Source organism: Penaeus japonicus, unplaced genomic scaffold (assembly GCF_977035675.1).
Source record: "Penaeus japonicus unplaced genomic scaffold, GWHDUDI00000001_assembly GWHDUDI00000036, whole genome shotgun sequence".
Lineage (NCBI taxonomy): Eukaryota > Metazoa > Arthropoda > Malacostraca > Decapoda > Penaeidae > Penaeus > Penaeus japonicus.
The window spans coordinates 1,905,904-1,930,085 of NW_028234438.1; the positions used below are offsets into that span (position 1 = coordinate 1,905,904).

Genomic DNA, 24,182 nt, shown 5'->3' on the forward strand with positions numbered 1-24,182 from the left:
GCCTGGGGTAGGTACTCAGACAAGAGGCCTCGTATTACCTCCTGTCTGAAAATCAATTGTTGGGCGATAGTCCCACCAGCCTGTTTGTATAAAAGGAATGAGTTTATCAATGCCATGTCAAACAGGTAGAAGAAGACCTTCTTATACCATTTTATGCTTCGTCTAACCGCAGGGTAAGAGGAAGCTAACTGGTCTCCCACGTCGACTCCCTTCATACCCTCATTGTAATCAATTACTGCCTGGGGTTTGATTACTTTCTCCCCTTTTCTATTTACCCTCTCGGTTTCAACCATGGCTGAGGTATGCATTGTTGACAATACGTAAAGCTGTTTTTTGTCAGCCCACTTTATACACAACATACCCGTTGACGTACTCCTCCTCTCCATGTCGTTTAGCCGCATTCTTTGTGGAAAATCTGTGGGCATGAACTTCCGGTTACCTCTTACAGTGCCACAAGCGTTGGTCTTACGCCCCTGTAACCAGTGGAATAGGGTTGGTGAGCTGTACCAATTGTCAACGTAAAGACTGTAACCCTTATCCAACACTTCGGCCGACTCCATAAGGTTGGCTACGGCCTTATGTGACGCCGGAAGAACTCCCCTGTCCTGACCTGTGTAAAAATTGAAATTACAGGTGTATCCACAGGTAGGCCCTGAGGATACACACAGTTTGTAGATCTTCAGTCCGAACCGTGCCCTTTTTGTTGGATTATATGTTACAAAACTGAGCCTGCCTCGGAATTTCCACAAACTCTCATCCACTGTTATTGTTTGTGGAGGAACATATGCTTCCTTGAAACTTTGCTGTAGAAGCTCGACAATGCGGCCGAGCTTCCACAGCCTATTGGTCTGATCTCTTGCCCCGTCACTGCTAAAGTGGAGGCAAGTTGATATCTGGTCATACCTGTCCCTTGGCATATGTTTGTAAAAAAAAGGACTGTCGTGGAGTTCGTCCTTGGACCAGTGCTGGGCTTGGCGGGGCTTTGGCGAGATTCCCATCATTATTCTTAGTGAGACCCACACTGCGAGTTCTGGAACGGTGACGGGCGTCCACTTTCTTTCGTGCCCTCGCACAAAACCAGGATGGGACTCGGCGTACCTATAATGGATGGTAAACATTCAGTAGAATTTTATATGACAATGTATTCAGTGAATGTTGATTTTTACATAATTTTTGAAAGAAAAGGGATGGCAACTTGTTGGTCTCTTCCACAATTATTTTCATCATTTCCTCGGTGAAAAAAACCTTTAGGAACTTATGTGGGGAGTCCGATTGAGTAAGATTTACTCTTAGGCCTGGTGTTGCCGTCAGGCCGAACTTTCTCGGAACATTCTCCCGCTTTCTCCATTTGAAACCGGGGGTCCCTGGAGAATTCCTAACCCTGAGCCTTTGAGCATACTCAGACAGAGGTTCATCTGAATCAATGCTGCTGTTATGCAGCGGAACATAGTCGAAGTCGTCGTCAGACGATTCGTCTGATGAATTCTGTTCCTCTGCCAAAGTTTCTCTTGAGAGAGGGACATAGTTCTCGAATTCGTCCTCTCCCTCCTCATCCGAGACATCGAAAAAGTTTGAAGTTCCTACAAGTAAGTAAATGGATGTAGTGGTCAATAAGAACTCAGTACGATATGTGGCGTGACAAAAAATTATTCCCTTGACTTACCTGGAATGGGTTCCATGGTTGAATGTGTCTACCGAATAGAGATCAGGGGTTCTTATACAGAATTCTAGCCAATCACCATTCAGCACAATATGTGGCATGACATTCCAACCAATCAAGTAATATGGGGTGACTTTGGAACAGGGAATGGGGTAAACGGATATGGCGCCAAAACATAGCGCGGTAAATTTGAGGAGAGGGGGGGAGGGAGGAAGGGGATAGGGAACGTGGTAGTCGGATATGACGTCAAAACAAAGCACGGTAAAATTGAGAAGAGAGGGAGGGAAGATGGAGAGAGAGAAAGGGAGTGGGAGAAAGACAGAGAATGAGAGGGAGAGAGAGAAAAAGAGGGAGGGAGGGTAGAATGGAGAGAGAGTGAGAGAGAAGGGGGAAGTGGAGGGGGGGGAGAGGGAGGTGGGAGGGGAGGGAGGTGGGAGGTGGGGGAGGGAGGGAGGGAGGGAGGGAGGGAGGGAGGGAGGGAGGGAGGGAGGGAGGGAGGGAGGGAGGGAGGGAAGGAAGGAGAGAGTATGTATTTACACAGACACACACGCCTACATACTTGTACGAAGAGAGAGAGAGAGAGAAGGGGGAAGGGGGGGAGGGATAGAGGGTGAGGGAGGGAGGGAGGGTAGGAAGGAAAGAGAGAGAGATGATGTACACACACACACACTCACTCACTCACTCACTCACTCACTCACTCTATCACTCACTCACTCACTCACTCACACACACACACACACACACACACACACACACACACACACACACACACACACACACACACACACACACACACACACACACTCACTCACTCACTCACTCACTCATACACACACACACACGCACACGTATATAATAACACATATGTATACAAAAATCAAGGTAATAAGGTTCTATGTCACTTAGTACTTGCGGTGACATTCGGAAGGTCACCTAAGGTAAACCGGAAACGAGTTCGTAAATGACGATTCATGAAAAAATATACGGTAGTAGAGCGTTCCCTCGTCCCCTCGTTATCCCTAACCACCGCAGGACATCGTGCCATCCGCGCTGGGGCCAGCGCGTATCTTGTTCTGATATCATGCCATCCGCGTTTACGCCGATGCCAGCCTTGACATCATATCATGCCATCCGCGACCAATGTGTTAATAAGGGGGGATCCAGAGGGGGACAAAGCCCCAAAAATCTGTCAGTTCCATGGTCAGTGGATGACATCCGTCTTGAAAAGTTAGCGGCCACGCAGTAGCCTTTAAAGTGGGTGGTACTGGCTGAAGCATGTCGCACACAGTGCTACGTCACAAAGCCGACATATATACCGTGACATAGAGCGTTTCTGTTTCGCTTGACGGCAGTGTCTACAACGCCAGTACTTGCCATCGTCGTTCATTTCAAGACGATGATTCGTTGGATGTACACGGGACTGGGAAGCTGATGGGAGAGATCTCGCAGGTGTTTCTTGGTGAGGCGTGATGCTCCTTCGCCTTCTCATCCCCGTAGGCCTTTCTAATAACTCGGCTATGAGCTGCAGGCGGAACTCCAGCTGAGTCATTTTACCTCCAAGCCATCTATGTACTGCGTGGACGTTGATGATCGTCATATCCAGCAGGTTGTAAAACAACTTTACATACCATTTATTTGTTTTCCTCGCTGCTGGATATGACTGGGCGAACTGATCGCTTATGTCCACGCCTTTCATCCCATTGTTGTAGTCGACGACGCACTCGGGTTTTCTTGTCACCTCCCCTCTTCTGTTGGGTGGGAGGTCGACTATCTCATTTCCCCTGTGCATGGTTGATAATATGTTCACTTGTTTTTTATTATACCATGACATGGCCATCATTCCAGCTCGGGATGTCCTGACGTCTGTGTCCCCTTTTTTCTTCACTGTGAGGTCTTTTGGCATATACTTACGGTTGAGCCTAACCGTACCGACAGCATTAGTTTTCCTCGATTGCAAGTAATGAAACAGCGTTGGAGAAGAGTACCAGTTATCGAGGTATAACTGGTACCCCTTCTCAAAGAGCTCTGCTCCATGCATCAGGTCGACTACTGCTTTCATGCTCGCGGAGACGTCGCTTCTGTCTTGTCCCATGTATACCTTGAACGCCGAAGTGTAGCCAGCTGCCCTCCCGTCACTCGAACAAAGTTTGTACACCTTCATCCCAAACCTTGCTCTCTTCGACGGGTTGTACTGAACGGCGTGGTGACGTCCTCGGTATGCCCACAGCGACTCGTCAACAGCAATACTCTTTTCAGGAGTGAAGACCTCCTTGAACTTCGTCTGCAGATTATCTATTACAGGCCTAAGCTTCCAGAGCCTATCCTCTGTTGCTGCAGGATCTTCATTGTTGCTGAAGTGGATGTTCGCCGTCAGCAGGTCGTATCGATCCCTTGTCATCGTTTGCCGGAAGACGTTGCTATGGACAAGGGGATTCTCCGACCAATAAAAGCGGTATGTTGGTCGAGGCTGTATCCCCATCAGAATACTCAAGCCGATGTACTTCTGTAGCTCCTCTACAGACGTGTTTTCCCATTGCTTCATATGGGATGAATGTGTTGGCGGGTGCTGTTCAGCATACAAATTACTTTGGAACACCAAAGTCTGCCACAGGTCAGGAGGGAAAAAGCAGTCTAGGATTTCCTTCGGCGTTGAGTCCTCCTCAAGGCCGAGTCCATCCTGAAGGCCGGGCGTACCGCAGAATCCATGGCGACGCGGTACGTTCATCTCCTTGAACCAGCCTTTCCATCCTTCCGATCCAGGGGCATTGCGGGCGGCGTGGCGGCGGGCGACCTCCGACAAAGGCTTGTCGGAGTCGATAGACGTATCGTGGGCCGAAACGTAGTCGAGGGCGACTTCGTCGAGGTCCAGGTCCGTGTCCGTGTCTTCTCCAACGTCCCCGTCGTCGAAGTAGTCGGGATCATCAACGTCGTCCTCGTCCTCCCAGTCGGAATCTCCGACCAAGGGAACAGAAGGTGCAGGATCGACGACGGGTTAGTAGGAGGTCGAAGGTTGAGGCTCACCCACGTCTGTGAAGGAGACGAATCCCTCACGGGCGTGGGCTCCCCTCGAGGCAGTCCGTGGTAATAAATCGCTTCTGCGGCCAGATGGTTGGCCGGCAGAATAGCGAGAAGCTCGGGCGCGTGTAGCGGCAAGAATGCGTGGCATGTTGTAAGAACAGAGGTCAGGCTATGAGTGATTTTAGTCAAAAGCTAATGTCATAGGTAACCTCGTCACCGTCATTTTTTTAGCCGGCCTCGTTTCCGGAAGAATGCTAGTTATGGGGGAGGAGCAATGAGGGGTCCCCGGAGAACGAATCTCCGTCACCTTCGTAGATGACTTCGTTTGTGAAGATGGCAAAAATGACTTGGTAACATTGTTCATGTATACGTCTTGCATTTGTTTATAATTATCTTTATAAGGCAATATAGAGTCTCATTATATTGGATTCTCCAAAACAGGAAAAAAGAAAAAAAGTAAAACGTAACTGAAACGTGAAGACGAAAGCCGTAGACTTTTGTACAAAAATTACGAACAATTGTAAAACGCGAAAGAATGATTATAGGTATTGCTGAGAATTATTTGCATAATTACGTAAGTTTATAGATCAACTCGTCAACACCGCCTTTCTAGCTGACCTCATTTGTATTATATCATCAGGCCTCGTTTCCAGAAGAAGGTGGGGGGGTGGGGTGGGGGGATGTGGATGGGGGGACAGAGGGAAGTGGGAGGGGGAATGGGGGGAGGCGGAACACAGACCAAGCACTGTCAGTGTCGTATCTGACTTCATTAGTGAAGGAGGGGAGAGTCCCGAAAAAATACAAATCGCCTTTAAGCCAATGCCGACGGGTCTTGACGCCGTGTACTGTGACATGTCACTTGCATCCGACTGGGTGGAATATGAGCCTTACTCGCCGTGGTTTTGATTGCGCGTGTCAATTTTTTGCATTTTCCGTAATGCGTGATTTGAATGAAAGACGATATTGAGTTGACTTTGTGAGGTGCAATACAAGCTTTATCGATGTTATAATGCTTCTAAATCTGAGTCCAGAGTTCATACTCTTTACTTATGTATAATCTTGTACTATGCGAATATCATTACCACAATATCATGAGCTAAAGTCAGAGTTATATGCAAAATAGATGAAAGCTTTTTCTTTGATAATTACAATTCTACCCATGTTGTAAGGTCATAATCTTTCTGTAGTATACTCTTTTACTCAAAAACATCGTTGCCATGGTATCAGGAGGGGAAATGATATATATATGTACAAGAAAAATAAATTTATGTAAAAAAAAAATGAATACAAAACATAAATATAAAAATAAAACACATATATGAAAAAAGACGAACTTGAAAAAAAAATAATATATATACAGGAAAAGAAGGGGAGAGGTTTAGTTAGAGAGAAAGTCAGGCTGCAGAGTGCCAGGCCTCAAAGCAACCATAGGTGCACAGACCGACAAGACAATCTGAACACCTACTGCGGGTAGCCTTCCGTACTCCTCTGACGGAGTACCAGCGGCAGCGAAGATGCTTGCCGTCTGGAATGGACTGAATAAAGTGCCCTCGCTGCTGAAGTCGGGATCGGACCTCACGTGTAGGACGTGTGGCCCCTCTACTTCTCGATTGAACACTCCTCGTGTCACCGATCATTTGCATCGCCAACTCCATGCGGAACTCCTTCTGTGGCATCAAAGGTCAAAGAGGAAGAAGATCTTATACCACACCCTCGACTTATGAGGGGTGGAATATGAGGCGTAGAATTGATCCCCAACGTCAACGCCCTTCATGCCGACATTGTAGTCGGCAACGACGCGGGGCTTCCCTCCCTCCTTGACCTGAGCATTATGGACGGTGGAGAGCATCGTAACAATGTTACGGTCCTTCCACTGTAGAGCTAGCAACCCTGTGTTGCTGCTCCTATAGTCCACGTCGCCCCTCCTATTCACAGTGAGGTCACGGGGCATCCACTTACGGGTCACCCTCACTGTCCCCACTGCATTCATCCGTCGGGACTGGAGTATGTGGAAGAGAGATGGGGAAGTGTACCAATTGTCTACAAAGTCAGTGTATCCTTTCCCCATGCTACCACTCATCTCCAACAAGTCCAGGACTGCCTTCGTGGAGGCCGGCACAGTGCTCTTATCCTGGCCTGTATAAATCCGGAAACACGAAGTGTATCCGCTGGACGGGCCAGTACTGGCCGACAATTTGTAAACTTTCAACCCAAACTTGGCCCGCTTGTTTTTGTTGAAGGTAACAAACCTCAGTCTCCCGTGGAACTTCCACAAAGACTCATCAATGTCGATGTCTTTCTCGGGGACCAAGGTCTCAACAAAGGCAGTGCTTAGGGCGTCAATAATCGGTCTGAGCTTCCACAAAAGGTCCTCGGGAACCTCTTCCCCATCCTCCAGATGCGCGAAATGGAGGTGGGTAGTGAGGTGGTCAAACCGATCCTGGGACGTCGTCCGTGGAAAAAGCTCGACACAAACGGTTGGATGGTGGGACCAGAAATCCCGGTAGCACGAAATCTTGTGGAACCCCATGGTCATCCTCCAACCAAAGCACACCATCAGTTCCTCCTTGGACATGGGAGTCCACTTCCTCATGTGAGGGGAGACAGGAGGAGAGATCCCTGCATACCTAGAAGCAGACAAAAAGCAAACGTCAGTAACACAATTCCAAATTTGATAAACAGGTTATATACACTCAAACTGTAATAATATAGGAGACAATAACAGTGAACAATTACAAACTCACCTATTGGTCTCGTGGATGATGTGTTGAAGGAGATCGTCCGTGAAAAAAACACTGGAAGATCTCAAGGGGGCTGCTGGTTTCATCCAGGTCTGCCTTGACCCCAGGAGAACCATCAAACCCGAACCTTTTCGTGACATTATCCTTATTTCGCCAAACGAAATTAGGAGTCCTAGGTTCATTCCTCCACCACGCTTTGGTGGCGAAGGTGGACAAAGGCTCGTCACTGTCAAGGGTTGTGATGGCCTGGCTAACATAGTCCACCTCGTCCTCCGAGCTTGGACCAATATCACTATCCTCCTCTGCCCTGCGAGGAATGTATTCGTCCCCGCTAAGTCGGGGGACGTCAGTCTTCGCGAGGCAGAGGAAGCAGGTCTGCGGCGTAACCCGGATGTTGATGGCTGGGGCTCATCAACATCGGAACAGGAGGAGGGGAGGAGGAGCGTTTGGCGCTTTCTCTTTGGAGCCATGTCGAGTGATTTATGGGGGTCGTTGACCTCCTTTTATACCCGAGGATTGCCCCAATTTCCCGCCAGGGGACCGATAGCAACGTCATATTGAACTATGCGGAAGAAGTTGGCCAATCAGGTCAATGGAATGACGTATCCTGTGACGTTGGTCACACGTGGTTTTACGTAAATGGTGACGCAGTATTCACATGACTCGCGTGACAAAACGTCATCACGACGACACATGCTGTGACGCCGATCACACGTGACTTCACGTAAATTATGCATGATTCACGTGACCAAACGTCATCATGATGTCACATATGTGACGGGGAAACTCATGTAATTTAAAGTCATAAAATCACCTTATTTCCATTATATCTTGCCTTGAAACACTCTTTTTATATCATTCTCCATCAACTGGAATATTTTCAGATATGTGACACAAGTGTGACGCCTGTCATTGACGATTTGCTGGTGAGTCTGACCTACAGACTCAGAACGTATGTCCTGAGTCTGTAAGAGCCCCAATTGCCAAGATCCAAGGACGCAACTGGAGCTCCCTCCAAAGTGACCAGGACTTGCCTGGTTGGGTGCTTCCCTTTTGAAAGTCGAGAAGCTCCCACCACCTTGGAATGAACAGTGATGACCTCGAAGTCATACATCAGAGGAAAGCCAAGAAGCACCATCTTGGACTTCCTCTCTTCGGGAGTCAGAGCCGACAGGCTCACCTTCCGCCCATCCAGGAGCTTGTCAGTCTTCTGGAGGAAGGTGAGGGTGGCTTGGTCCTTTAGAACGATCATGCCATTGTCTCTGGCAATTCTAATCGTCAGACGGCACTGTCTCTGGGTTTCCAGAGCCCGTACCACTGGTAGGCATTGTCGAATCCTTCTGGTTTAGGGGGAACCGACTTGGGGCTGCAGACTCGCCCTCTGAGTCCGAAGCCGTCCGAGGTTGTTTGCCTGTTCTCCGAACTGACGCCGGAGTTTTGCCAGTGGGGCCAGTAGGGTTGGAGGGTCCTGTCTGGCTTCCATTTTTTGTTTGACTTCTCGTCTGGACTGACGCCAGAGACTTGTCAGAGCCTGGGGTTGGTCCAGCCCGAGGTACTTGGGTGAGTTTTTCCTGGACTGACACCAGATCCCTGCCCATCTTTTCCCTTTTGTCATGAAAGCCCTCGAAGGGGGGGTCTAAGGTGACAGCCTTTGTCATCTTCATGCAAGGTTCGTCAACAGGGATGTCAATCATGGGTTTATGTGTTACAGATGCCATGTGATAAGCGGTTCGTTTCATCCTCCCATGCCCCCACCCACCACAGAGTCCAACAAGGGGAAGCTTTGTATTGAGTCCATGCTCAGAAGCCACAGGGGTGGTGGGAGGATATATGCAAACCCGGCCTCGCGTTAATGGCACTTTCAAGACCATGCGATTGCCTGCAAGACAAGGGCTACTTGACCCTAGCCTAGCTCGCAAGAGAGACCAGCCGATTGACCTAACCGAGTCGAGATCAGGCCACCCGTCTTGCTGGAATAGAGGACCAAAGAGGAGTGTTGCTAGCCGCAGGGTGTACTCATACACGGCATCGCTCAACCTCCAGGACTCCTGTCTCCCAGCGCACAGGGGCACCACGCACGGCAAACACATGGGTAGGTGTTGGTCCCCTTGGGGAGAGGACCAGGGGGGGGGTGCGACCCCACCTACTAGGTCAGCACCTAGGAACACTTAGTCATCCCTCCTCAGAGAACCCGCTGCTAGAAGGTCACCTCAACGGGACAGAGAGACTGGCCAAATCCAGAGCGGGCTTGTCCAAGGAAAGAGTTCAAGCCCCCGCGTCACGATAAGGTGGTTCCTTGGCGGGGCAGGCTATGGAAATGACTGAAGCCTTGTAGGTGCGAAAGGCTTGTACCATGTCGGGGAAGGATGTGAACAGGAATGAGAGATTTCTTTTAACCGTGAAGTCCATGATGACTTGTAGAACACTGTTTGTAATAAAGGTGTGTGTTTGTTTGTGGTTTGTGCCGTAGATATTTGAGTTGTATTAACTCATTCCCGCCGGGCCGTTTCGTCTTTTATGGCTTCAATGCCGGGGCTCTCGAACGCAATTATATCATCGATGGCGTATGATGGTACCCGCGCTATCATATTACATAATCGCCGTCTGTGGCTGGCGGCTGGCGGTATTGGGTTAATGGTGTGGTGTTGATCTAGCCACTTGTCACCAATCTACTAGAGTTGAGTGAAGTGTAGATGTAGAAGTTGCAGCTTACAGTTGGTGGTGAGTTAAAGTTGTGGCAGAGTTGATGCTTTATTTCTACGGGAACTTGGTAGCGTGGGGTACAGGTGATAGGCGTGGCAGAGGCACCCAGAGTGGAGTGGGGCAACGTGCCATGCCTGCGAGGCGAGTGGTCAGAGTCTGCAGGAGGCTGGGTGTTTTCTCTCCAGAGAGGTGGTCTCCAGAATGATGCTAGACTTGACTAACATTGGAAGAACAAAATACGGTTTTGAAGTACATAGCAACTCAAAAAATAGTTCAAATTACATTCACAGTAAAAACGGTTTCAAGAGGGGACAGGCTGTTTGCCAGAGGCAACCTTTATTTATGGCCTGAGGAACAAGGGGAAAGGGCAAAATACATGATAGACAAGTGATCATAAATATCCTTATTTGCTTAGTGGGTCAATGAGGGGAAACAGAAACGTAAACCGCAGAATGCACTTGTGCTAAGGCGGTTACAGCTAGGTAATTGGTATTTTTTCATTCTACCAATGTCATTGTGTATTCTAGAAGATTTTGTGAACTTCTTGGAATATGAGGGGAATAAAAAAAAGGAATGAAACATATGCATGTATTTGCATGTAAAGAAACATATACATCTGTAGACTGCCACCTCAATATTTGATCTTATTATGGTAAACCCCGACACCCGAAACCAGAGAGAGGTTCTTTACAAATAAGGTACTGGACCATGGTCATCTTTCGCTTGCCATGTGTAGCAGCGCTCGTACTTTTTTCCTTCTATTTCTCGGATCACATGAGGATTTCTCCCTTGAAGGCGGAGAGTTGCATTAGTAGCTGCTGGATGTTCTCGGCCGCTGCACTGTGGTGCTTCAGGGAGATATACATGCAGGAGTCCTCTTGCCATCACCTGCCTGAATATCAACTGCTGTTTGATGTCCCCACCTACTTCCTTGAACCGGAGGAAAGCGTTCACCTTGCCCATGTCAAGAAGCTACATAAAGACCTTGTACCATTTTCAGGCTACGTCTGACAGCTGGATACGACGATGCTTGTTGGTCCCCAATGCCCTTCATTCCTTCGTTGTAATCTATTATTGCCAATGGTTTTATGACCTATTCTCCTACCTTGTTTACTCGGTCAGTTTCCACCGTTTGAGAAGTGTGCATAGTGGACAAAATATGGATGGGTGATTGTGAGGCATTGAGGTTTACCCTCATGCTGGGTGCCGCCGTAAAGCTGAACCTCTGGGGCACATTCTATTTCCTGTGCCACCTGAACCCAGGAGTTCCTGGTGAATTTTGTAAAAGAATGCGGTTAGCATACTCTGATAATTGCTCATCAGAGTCGATGTTACTTTTGAGCAGCTGCATGTACCTGGCGAGTTTCATGAAATAACGTGGTTTGCATACCCCGATAACGGCTCATTGGAGTTGATACTATTGATATGAACAGCAACATAGTCAAAATCGTCATCAGAGGATGGAATAGGTGGTGAAACCGGGTCCTCCGTTCGACTTTGGATGGATGGAGTCCATGGTGTGTAATGGTCTACCGAATTGAGGTCTGGGTTTTTATTCAGAATTCTAGCCCATGAGCACTCAGTAGGATATGTGGCTTGACATTCCTACCAATCAGGTAATAGGGTGTGACTTTGTAACAAGGAACGTGGTAATTGGATACGACATCAAAACACAGCCCAGTAAATTTGAGGGGAGAGGATGAGAGAGTTTCATGTTGTGGGGTCATATCATTGATAATTGATAGTTTTTCAGAAGTATTAATCAAAAAGCATTTACATTTTCAATATTACTGATGGTGATGGGTTAGGGAAAGTATTATTACCCATATCTATTGCATCCAAAGCACAAGCAATGACTTCTGCAAACAGAATTTTTCACTTATTCTTGTCAGGAATCTACTCTTTGCTCTTTAGTAGATGTGACTAAAGAGGACGTGTATCTTTTTTCAGGGGCAGCACCATTGGGTGCAAGATCCTGCTACGCTGTCACCAGGCCCAATCTTGCCGTCAACGAGAACACAAAGGTGATTTGCCAGGGCTTCACGGGCAAGCAGGGTACCTTCCACTCCCGACAGGCCATCGAGTATGGAACGCTCATGGTGGGAGGCGTCTCTCCCGGCAAGGGAGGTTTGAAGCACCTGAACCTCCCCGTCTTCAACAGCGTCTCCGAAGCAAAGAGTGCTACAGGTATGCTTTTTTTACTGGATTGTGGATCATGCATTTTCTGTCTTTTGCATCTGTTTGATATAACTCTATATCTTGAGTTTTTTATTTTTCTTATTTTCTTTGCCCATTATTATACAATTTTTAAAGAATTTCAGTTTGTCTCATATTTTGTTGCTTCCATATTATTATCTGTATTCTTTGTTCTCTATCTGCTTCATGTCTTACCATAAATATTTTTTTATTTAATTTGAATGATACTTTTTGAATGTCCTTCATGACCTTCATTTCTCTTTCCACATTTACATTTGCATTTTGCAGAAAAGTATAATAATGGTGCTTTTATGATTCATGAATGATTCAATGAATGAAACATGTGATGACATTCAGGTTTCACATATCTTAGTTCACTTGATAGACTAACATAGATATCAGCAAATTGCACAACCCTCGACGTCGTTCTGAGAGTCGTGAGAGGGCGCTGAGAATGCAGTATTGCAAAGAGAGATTCCCTCCGCAGGTGCCGATGCCACGGTGATCTACGTCCCCCCTCCCGGTGCCGCCAAGGCCATCCTCGAAGCAGTCGAGGCGGAGATGGGCCTGATCGTGTGCATCACGGAGGGCATCCCACAGCAGGACATGGTCAAGGTCAAACACGCCCTCCTCCGTCAGACCAAGAGCCGTCTCATCGGTCCCAACTGCCCCGGTATCATTGCTCCAGAGAAGGTAGCTTTTGTTCATTTGTTTTATTGTTGGTATTTTATTGTGCCATTTAACTATTGATTTTTTTTTTTTTTTTTTTTTTTTTTTTTTTTTTTTTTTTTTTTTTTTTTTTTTTTTTTTTTTTTTTTTTTTTTTTTTTTTTTTTTTTTTTTTTTTTTTTTTTTTTTATGGGGGTTAATGCTCAAGTGTGGGTTAGTACAATTTTTAAAATTATTATTGCCTAAAGCAGATTCTCTAATACTGTGGATTCTGAAATTTTACCATGGCTGGGAAAAAAAAAAAGACAATTGCCAGTTGTACTCCATCGTAATATTTATTTTTGAATTCTCATATTTACTCTTTGCAAGAAATTTTGTTTACGGGGTTGTGGTTATGGTATTTTTTTTTCTTTTTTTGCATTATTTATTTATTTTACTGATGTAGAAGGATAAGTAATTAACCCACCTACCTAATGAAGATTACAAGCTCATGACATTCAAGGATTTATTGAAGACTATTTGGAAATCACGAATGCTACATCTAAAGATTCACGCAAAATTTCCTCCCTCTCTCTCAGTGCAAGATTGGTATTATGCCCGGCCACATCCACAAGAAGGGATCAATAGGCATCGTCTCCCGATCTGGAACCCTCACCTACGAGGCCGTTCACCAGACTACCCAAGTGGGCCTCGGACAGACCTTGTGCGTGGGCATTGGCGGAGACCCCTTCAACGGCACTAACTTCATTGACTGCCTGGAGACTTTCCTTAGGGTAAATGGGAAAAAAAAAAAAAAAAAAAAGTTGCTTCATAAAGTATAAAAATAGTAAAGTTACTCTTTTGAATACAAAGTTATCCTGAATACACATTCCAAGTACTTTGGTATATGTGTAATGCATCCTTTATTGTGTCTCAAGGCTTCACTTCTGAAATTAATTTTGATAATTTGTGTTCTCTCATGGAAAGGCTAAATTATTTTGAATAGGTGGAAATAACTACATGAGAAGAAAAAGTAAATTGAAACCCTGGTGGCCGTAACATTTACCTAATACTACGTTACTTTGCAGGACCCAGATACAAAGGGCATTATTCTCATTGGTGAGATTGGTGGCGGTGCTGAAGAGGCAGCAGCCGAGTACTTAAAAGAACACAATTCTGTAAGTAGTTCGTCAGTCGTGAAATGTATGTTGAAAAAATATTAATTCTGTATAGTTAATTGGAAGCTATAATTGTTGATCCGTTAGAGTAAAGGTAAGTTGGTTTTTGGTTCGTCTCTTATTGTCCAGAGCGAAAGTGAATTATGATTTCATCGGTCGTTTTGCTTTGCACAGGGTGATGCCGCCAAGCCTGTTGTATCCTTCATTGCCGGTCTCACTGCCCCCCCTGGCCGTCGTATGGGACACGCTGGCGCCATCATCTCCGGAGGCAAGGGAGGTGCCGAGGACAAAATCAAGGCCCTTGAGAGTGTAAGTTCTTTTCCCTTGTCGTTGGTTGACTGAAGGTGAAGAAAGTCCGATTTGAAATTATCTTTGAAAGTTCATTGCTTAGAAGTGGGATGTATTTAATGTATTTCATGAAATATCTGAGTATACATGCATAATTACAATTTTGCATGCACATACACACTCAGCAAATGTGCACTCTCACTCACACACTTTCTCTCTCTCTTACTCTCTCTCACTTTCTCTCTCTCTCTCTCACACTTTACTTTCACACTTTCTCTCACACACACACAACACACACACGCACGCACACACGCACCCCCCCACACCCCCCACAAAACACACACCACTCCTCTTCACACTCACACACACACTTCTACACAACCTCCACACTATATAACACACACACATTATACCCAGCCACAATATATAAATAATAAAAACACACCTATATACCCACAGAATGCACAAATGGGTGTTAACACACTCACTCTCACACACACACTCCTACACACTCTCACACACTTTCTACTTCTGATTTGTCCAGGATGAGATATTTGCATGTCCACATACGCTTATCTGGATGAAGATGAAGATGAAGATGATAACTTTTAACTATAACTCCTGAATTTTTCTTTGAACCCCAGGCCGGTGTGATCGTGTCGAGGAGCCCTGCGCAAATGGGGAACATGTTATTGGAAGAGATGAAACGTCTTGGAAAATCATAAGCTGGCCGGGTATGCGGGAACTTGGGGGGGAAATTCAGAGGATCAAGAGTTATGTCAAACTTACTGTCCACACAAATACACTTCGGGAACTTTCACACACCATGAATGCCACTTATCCGACTCGTCAGGCTTTTGAGTGTGCGTCTCTGTAGTCAGTGAGATGCGCACGTTAAGCCTGGGTTGAAGCACCGACTTAGTAGGGATAGTTCGCTTAGGGATCACGTTTTTAGCTTTTTCTCTCCTGCAAAAGTTAATTTTTAATGTATTTTTTTTTTCCCTGCATGTAGCCACGAAAGATAAAGATGCTTAGAAACCAATAATAACACGTGATTATATTCACAAATATCATTTAGAAATCGGATGTTCAACGAAAGAGACTTTGTACATACTTTCATTTGATGCACGGAATTTATTTAGGTGTACAACGTTAATCCCGAGGGTTTAGGAAACATTAATTAGTTATCTTATATGGATAATTAATTTATTTTCACATCTATTTTGTTATCAAAAGCAAGGAAATCCCTACTACTGTCTTGCAAAAGCAGTGGTAAATTATCACTTGTTATTAATTCCATGTGTTGCTACCTACAGAGATCAATCTTGTAAATATATTACCAATTTTATATTGGGAACATGTATATATATTCTTGATCAAGAGTGAAGCAAATAAAAGATACATGTTCAGTGATTTTTCTTTTAATCTTAACATTTAGTAATTAACTTATTTCTCTAATGGATAAGGTGTGTGTGCAATTATTTATTTGTAAATTATATACTAAAATGAGCTTCTGAAGAATATTTCTTCAAAATAAGTTTCTTTGCTCTGAAATAAAACCCAAACCTGCTTTATCACTGTCTGTAACAGGTTAAGTATTGTATGTTTGGGAAATGGGTATGTGAGTTGTCTTCCATTATTTTTGCAATTTAAATTATTTCAAAGCCTTGGAGAATTTAACAAGGAAATTTACCCACGTTGGGATAGTTGTACATTTACTATCTTTGTTGCTCCATAACTAAAGAGAGGCTGTTTTATACCGAGGCAAAATTCAATTTGTATTTTGAAGATTATTCAGAAGCAGCCCATTGTTACAAATATTTTCCTTGTTTATATAACTCATTGTTTTTTTACATATAAAAATATCTATGGATTTGCACAAATAGATATTTAAATTATTAGTGAAGTTTTCTGATATAAAGAGGAATTTGAAAGAAAAATCTTCTAATTTGCTAAAATCTATGAATGTTCACTTTGTATTTTACTTGATAATTATCTATGTCCATTTATTTATATATTAGTTCAAATAATTTTTGCCACAGCTACACAACTTTGTTATTGTACTGAAAAGTCGGTGGTGTCCAACTTAGGTGAACAAATTGAACTTTTTAAGTTTATGTAAAGTACCACAGCCGGTCACACGGAAAGGTAAAATAACAAACAACATTTCTAATTAAAGGTATCCTTTATGTACATCTTCATAATGGATTCTCTAGGGATCATACAAGTTATGGCATGAGTATTGCTGTCAATGCCATCACACTTCCATACACACAAAAGCACTGTCAATAAGAATGCTATTGTAAAAATTATACCAATCAAGTAGTAGTATTACTCCATTTCCAATATGACGCGAGAGAAATCTCGTCGTCACGTGTGGAGTGATATGATAAAAGCTAATGCAACCTACCTCACTACCTGTTCCTTGGCAACATTTGAAAATTGCTGCAAGAATTCACAATAGACTAAAAGTTTGCTGGTAATGACAAACTGGAATGCCACTTTCACCAATTCACCATACCATACTTAAATAATGAACACTGGCACCAAAGCATGTATTACTTGAACAGTTATATGGAATTGAAGAGGTCGGGGGCCTGATATGATGCTAATAATAAGCACTCCAAAACTGGATCTGTTGTTGATTATAATAACCAAAACTATAAAGTTCCAACACTTCTGTACTAATAAGGATAGTGCAAAACCTGGAGAAGGTTAAATATCTAGGAGCATTCGGGATTCATCTCTGCACAAGAAACAACACCGTAAATGACGACTTTTTTTTTTTTTTTTGTCAACCAGGATGTTGTACCAGAGGAAATGTACACAAAATAAAGTAGCCAGGGTAGGGTGGGGGGGGAAGTTTAACCTTTTCAAGATTTTTTGACGCAGTTAATCTTCAAACTATACAAAGCAACTGAAAAAAGGTACATTTAACTTCTCAAGAAAGGCTGAGTGTCTCTTGTGAACCCCTACGTAAGGCAAATAACTGATGATCATATTTATCTATCAATAAATAAACAGTAGCACCAAATCAGAAGTTATAATATTATCTACAAAGATAAAAAGTATGCTACACTGGGCATTTGCCACCAATCACAGACTGACATCGCGCATTGTTAACCTCTGCAACGACATTACTGACCTCATGCTCTTTGTGGAGAGGTTTTCGAAATCTGTACGAGAGTGCCTATATCAAAAGGGGGTGGGTGCCTCTGTTATTCAAGGAATAGGAAATAATATTCACAGACAGGGACAAAATGGTCAGAGTGGGGACCCGTAGAAGACAGGAAATGCACCCCTCATTATAACCATAGTTTGAGGAGAAACGGTTTCCAAGTATTGTGGAATGAATAGGTCAGCTATCTCCAGGATCTGCCTTGGAGCCAATATTCTAAATACGGGAGCTGCACGTTATCTGGATCAGCTGAATTTCTTCAACACGATCATGGACTTCACCGCCAGTAAAATGTTTAGAATCTTATTGCTCTTCTAGACCTACTTGATTGGGGCCTAAGACATTTCTCAACGTTTTGGTTACTCGTAGTCGAGCGAGCGAGAGAGAGTCTGAACATAGTACCTCTAGTGAGCTCATGCAAATAAAAATCACACACGTATCACCAACTTGATTCAAGAGCACAAAACAATGATAACACAAAAACCTAAACCCTACTTCATCAACTTGGCTTAACTAATGCATGTCCCCTATTCCTCGTTAAGACTTTTTTAAAATTCCTAAATTGGAATGATAAACCAGGTTTTCAGTGATGACAAGGGACAGCTTGTTCACTATGCGGCAATGACACAAAAAGTCTTGATGGGAACCGTCGGCTTGGTGAATAAGCTCCTTACGTGACAATTCGTCACGTTGACACATATTTTGAGACTCAAGGTATATCGGCTTAATTAGAAGGATCTGGTCGCTGGACTACTACCTATGTCATCAAGCGCTGGCGGCTCCATAGCTATCCTCTCATTCACGTTCCATTCATTTGCACAGAGGACATGTTTCACGGTGAAATAGGTACTTCTGAGAGTGAAATAGGGTCTTATACTTTGTAATTCACATATTCTATTTTTTTTTTTCTCTATCAGTACAAAACCATAATATTAAAAAAAGAATGGAAAAAAAAAGAGGAACATACTGAGAAGTGAAGAGGCTACTACTCAAAAGCAAAATTCAAATACTGCATCACTTCTACCATGAACAATAATAGCCAGGACTCCTCTATGTAAGGCAAATACCCAAAGTCGGCTCGTGTGAAAAATTCATTCGTTCATGTTCGAATCTACGTTCAGTACAGCCTTTGTTGAAATATCCTGGATATTATACTCTCGTTAATGCAAACAGGTTTATTCCAGCAATCTATTATGGAACAAAGGAGGTTCCTGATCCTCTCAGTTGCAATAGTATCTATAAAAAAAAAGACAAAAAAGAAAAAAGAAAAGAAAGAAAAAGAAAAAAAGAAAAAGAAAAAAAAGACAGGAATTGTATCACTAGTGTGGACGTGTATAATTCGTTTTTGATCTATTTCCAGACCTGTATATTTCCTAGTCATTAAAAACCAATAAAGAATACTACTGTTTTATGAGCAACAGGGCATTGAATAAAATATCTAAACAAGTATAATTTGGCAAGTTACCCATTACGCGGAGAGGGAGAAGATCTTCCGCTCTCCTGTGTAACTTGTCTAGGCACATTCCCCTATACTGCATAATACATCTAAAAACTGTGGCTCAGTGAAACTAAATCTCTTTCCTTCCTAATTCCACAGATGCACTCTTTTTTTTTTTTTTTCTTTTTCTTTTTTCTTTTCTTAAGACTTGCAATAATTAAAACTCAACCACATACAAAGACGGTCTGGATTACATTTCACTAAGCCACTGTACTCTATATTCATGAAACAATGACTGTTGGGTGGTTTGTGTCAAGACAACATTCATTACAATAAATACAAAACTAAACAAAGGCAATTCCATGGGAGTTTCTATGAGGTTATTATTGTGAGAGCATTTTGGATTGGAAGTACATTTCAGGCATCGCAGTCCTGAGCTGTTGTGGATATCTTCTTTACATCCTCATACAGTTGACCCTCCCACTCCTCAGCCTGGAAAAGAGAGAGAACAATTGGCACGTTACATCTACAGCTGACGAGGCAAGACCACAAGTAAGAGGACAGAGTTCCGCATACTGTTATTGTATTAGAAAACGCACAAGGGCTGTTATGCTGACTGTTCTATCGAAAGAAATCTTTTTAAGTTGAAGTCGATGTAACTTTCTTCTGCTTCAAGATCTTCTTTACCTCATGTGAGAGAAAAAAAGGAATACAAAGTTGTAGGTGATTCACAATCAGCATTCAAAGGGAGGGAAAGAGGTGACATCAACGTATCAATTCTTAATTTGAGAATCAATTCAGGTTTTGATAGCAACATGTTAACCATTCGTGGTACATATGGCAGCCATATGTACCACCAATGCTACATTAATGAAATATATATATCTAAAAAATTAACTAAGTAAAATCTTAATGATAAAACATTTCTGTAAATATTCAAAATTGTGATATTGAAAGACACTCACAATCAAATGTCAATTTTTTTTTTATATGCCTCATTCTTTCTTCTTCAGCCTTTTAACTTTATAAATGAAATACAATATCTTTCAACCATCAAATGATTCTGAAACAAAAATAATCATAGGATTTCATGACCATGCTAAACAAGTTGTACTGATGCCTTGCTATATGTACCACAGGTGTCCCATAACTTTTATTATTGTCACATAGTATTTGAGGAAAGCAGCGAGCTCCCACCTCCTCTTACCGAACGGGAAACATAATAGCGCTTTGAGGGAGTTGGAATAATGCTCTTTGGGCAGGTAACGTGTTAAACATGCAAATCTAACTTCTGGATGACTGATAATGTAAGTGAAGTGATAACATACTGGTCATGCAGTGTAAAGTGTAAAGTTTTCTAGGTTGCAACACTGACCACGATTTCTAACATTTTGAAACTGCTGGTACGTTTATACCTCACTGAAGCTAATAGCATACAATATGGGTTTAAACAGAATCAAAACCAACTGCTCATTACAAAATTTCCCTCACAGATATAAACCACAACCACCAGCAACAAGAATCCCTCACGGGGTTACAGTACGCCGCTTTACCTTGTCTCTGGAAACTAGCTTTGTGCCGTGGGCTCTGGTAGTGTCTCCCCCTGAGGTGGGCTCGGCGGTCCTGAGGTTTGCTCGTCATTTTCACTGGGAATGGTGTGTGTCGTACCTGCGTCACTGATACCTGCGTTCTCATCATCACTCATCTTCATAAGCCCTCGAGATGATAGGAAGCTGAACAAAATGTGCAGAGTTGAAAACATGCTACTTTGACTGCTAACAAAAAATATTTAAACTAAACAGACAAAGCAGACTAATAATAATAATAATAATAAAAAAAAGGAACTAAACTAAACTAAAGTATCACAATATAATGACAGCACATAAACACACGACTCTAAAATACAACAAAACTGTCGTCCACTGTTAACTCCTTCAACACGACACCATGCAGCTGGTAGTTAATCACATGATATTCTGTTACCATTTGTCTACTCTATGTTCTTCAAGAAAAGGCCAAATAACGACTCTATGTTCATAAAATAATTTCTTACAACATACTTAAACGACATAAAAAATACAAACAAAAGCAATAAAGAATGAAAGACATGAACGCAAATATTAAGAGAAACGCTGCCGGATCAGATGACCGATGGCACGTGTGGAAGGGGTTATCATACTCATATCATGCAGTGCAATTTCCTTCACTAAGAGCCATGAAAGAAACTACAGTTGCTAATAAGAATAGCTGTTAAGAATGCAGGTAGGTTAGATGTTATCATCAAAGACCCCAAATAAGCAGTTAATCAAATACATAAATGAGAGAGAGAGAGAGAGAGAGAGAGAGAGAGAGAGAGAGGGGGGGGGAAGGGCATTTATTAGGTAGCTGGTGACTAGACTTGACTGGCACAATAATGGAATAGCAGATGGAAAATTATTGATTCTGAATGCTGTCAAATTTTGTATTAACTTATTGCAAACGGGTGTCGCAACATACACGACGGTTTCATTAAGGCCTAAAAGATAGGCATCATTACCTACATGACGCAGCATTGGAAACTGCTCCCAGTCTAAGCGTGCTCACATTCATGGAGTATTATGACTGTAATGCTGCTAGTTCCCCCGCTACAGCTTTCCAAAGTAAGCCTAAACCTTTGTTTTGTGATGCATTTACGAAAATATGTTTGTTAGGCAGGTCTGTGTTGCCAGGAGAGTGAATGAAATATTTTCCCATCCTTCTAATTTTTAGCCAGTGCCGATGGCATCAGAGATTGCCCATCCTGACGACCAGCTAGCTCTCTCTGGTCACTGTCCAAGAGGGTCAAGTTGTTCAATTCCATTTTAATTGCAATTTGTATTCACCCTTTTTGCTAGCCACATATAGAACTCATTCTGCCAATAACTGTACAAAGAGTATAAAAGTCTAAAAATCCTGGACAGTATTAAATAAAATTATTCATAATTTTCAAATTTTGTAGTAAAAATATGATACCAAACTCATTTTAATCCATCTGTTCAATTCATTTAAAATTTCTTGAGATAATTTCTAAAATCAGAGACTCATATCCTGTTTCAATGAGAGAGAGAGAGAGAGAGAGAGAGAGAGAGAGAAAATGAGAAAAAGAAAGAGAGAGAGAGAGAATGAGAAAAAAAAGAGAGAGAAAGCAAGAAAATAAATTTGACAGAACATGGTCCACAGAACAAGTCACCCTACGACCTCTCCTAACCCTTCCAAGGGACGACAAAACAGAAGAAGATTCACAGGTGCAAGTCGACTTACTTGAAATTTTCCATGAGCTCCTCATCGTCCTTATCTGTTGCCTCACTATTATCGGCAGTTCCTTTCCCTGTTTCTTCCAAATCACTGGACACCAAAGTCATGCAAATGTGTTAATTTTTATCATAAACTAATCTACCAACATGGAAACACAGACTTTGAATTAATAATATTAATTGGGTTATTAGAAAAAGGTGACATGCAAATCTTTCACTTGAGACAAAGACACAATGCACAATATTACTTTAGATTTCTTGATTGTGTGTTTGTGTGTGTGTGTTTATGTCTGTATGTGTTTATGTCTGTATGTGTATGTGTGTGTGTGTCTGTGTGTCAGTGTGACTGAGTGAGTGAGTCTATGTGTGTTTGTGTGAGACTGTGAGTACATGTAAACATATAATTCAATCAATAATAAAATCTAAAGTTCTACTAATCAATTCTCAGCAACTTTCATCCACTACATGATTTCCAACAAATGTGTTTATGATGCAAAAATCTTACCACATAGTTTTCAATAGACCAAAAGATAAATCATTGCAATGGCACACTTTTATACTTCAAGATACATAACAAAAGAAACTAATAGAAAAAACAAAAAAACAAAAAAACACTACAAAGGTTATGCAGATCACATGCGGTTACTTTTCCGTCAAAAGCGCAAGCAAACATTTCCGTAACACGCCAAAAGGAGTTGGCCAGCAATACGAACCTATTCTGAGGGTCCCCTGTAGAAGTGACTGCACTCTTTTCATCACAGTTAGCTTCAAATCCTGCATCAAAGTTTACATTTGAGAAGTCAGCTTTGAAGGCCTCTTGGTTGGAAGCGGCAGTTTCGCCAAAAACAGCAGGGGTCGAGCTGTTTTCCTGAGTCACGGAGCTTCCAAAATTAGAGCTGAAATCTGCAGAAAATGTCTCAGCTTTGTGGATGGGTTGTGCAAAACAATCAACAGCACCACCACCACTACCACTAAATCCACTTCCACCAAAGTCTGCCCAGCCACTGTTTTCAGAAGTGTCGGACATGGGCGCAGACTGCCAAGGATTCACGGGTTCGTCGCCGCCATTCTCGCCGTTGCCTCGTTTGTCAAATACCTCTGCCCAGTCTGTGTGTAGATAAGCAATCCCTCAAATGCTTATAAAATCAAGTGGGTATATAATATTTCTTACTTACATCAATCATGAAATATCTTCAGTAAAACTCACATGGTTGTGAATTGCCTAAACCTATAGTCATGTGCAGTAATCAGACATCTAGAAAAACATCATGTGCTATATATATAACCCTAAATATACGCTGGATGAAATGCCAACATCATAAATTCAGTGTTCATAAATTGCATGAATTATTAATTACAAAGTCTGGCTCTCTATATATAGGCATGATTTTGCTATCACCACAGTAATTCTAAGGCCTCCCATTACAATGTTTCGAGTGTCACAGTACCATAACTATTCCATGAGTTTGAAACTTGAAAATTAAGAAATATAAACATTAGCATCTTCAGATTTCCTCCAAGGTCATATAATTGCAGAGAAATGTAATACATATGGATACATCAGAAATAATATCATGATTGATTTAAACAGCCAAAAGGCAATACAAACTGCTCTGTTGTTTTGACTTGTGTGAGATCTTTACAATCCTTTGTCAACTGCATGATATGAGTGGGTAAGTCACTTGGTCTTCTAAGAATACCATTATTACAAGTTTAGAAAATCTACTAATAAATCACAATCAAGAATCCTACGTCTCGATGCTGTCAAAACAACAGGATTGTGCAACTCCAGGAAGACACTGTGTGTGAATTCCGTTACACACCGACACTTTCATTGACCTTGGATGGAATACATGTAATACA

General features: G+C 42.7%; 2 protein-coding genes across 3 annotated transcripts in view; one reads left to right on the forward strand and one right to left on the reverse strand.

Annotated features, from left to right (window-relative positions):
• Positions 1–15,840, forward strand: part of LOC122256776 (succinate--CoA ligase [ADP/GDP-forming] subunit alpha, mitochondrial) — a 17,754-nt gene extending 1,914 nt beyond the window's left edge. Inside the window, exons 2-7 of the mRNA XM_043021693.2 lie at positions 12,073–12,309; positions 12,806–13,011; positions 13,565–13,759; positions 14,054–14,143; positions 14,318–14,452; positions 15,076–15,840. Coding sequence (XP_042877627.1) covers positions 12,073–12,309; positions 12,806–13,011; positions 13,565–13,759; positions 14,054–14,143; positions 14,318–14,452; positions 15,076–15,156 — 944 coding nt within the window. The 3' untranslated portion in view covers positions 15,157–15,840. The remainder of the gene's footprint in view (positions 1–12,072; positions 12,310–12,805; positions 13,012–13,564; positions 13,760–14,053; positions 14,144–14,317; positions 14,453–15,075) is intronic.
• Positions 15,841–16,597: 757 nt separating this feature from the next.
• On the reverse strand, positions 16,598–23,465 carry LOC122256774 (uncharacterized). Of its 2 annotated transcripts, XM_086531952.1 has the most exons (4): positions 23,033–23,465; positions 22,327–22,410; positions 20,601–20,780; positions 16,598–19,539 (listed from the first exon to the last, which is right to left on the reverse strand). In XM_086531952.1, the coding sequence occupies exons 1-3, from the start codon at positions 23,344–23,346 to the stop codon at positions 20,615–20,617; spliced, it is 564 nt and encodes a 187-aa protein (XP_086388078.1). In that variant the 5' UTR covers positions 23,347–23,465; the 3' UTR covers positions 16,598–19,539; positions 20,601–20,614. The 2 variants fall into 2 exon arrangements, with proteins under 2 accessions (XP_086388078.1, XP_086388079.1); XM_086531953.1 differs by lacking the exon at positions 22,327–22,410 and having other exon boundaries at positions 23,033–23,460.
• Between the last annotated feature and the right edge of the window lie 717 nt (positions 23,466–24,182).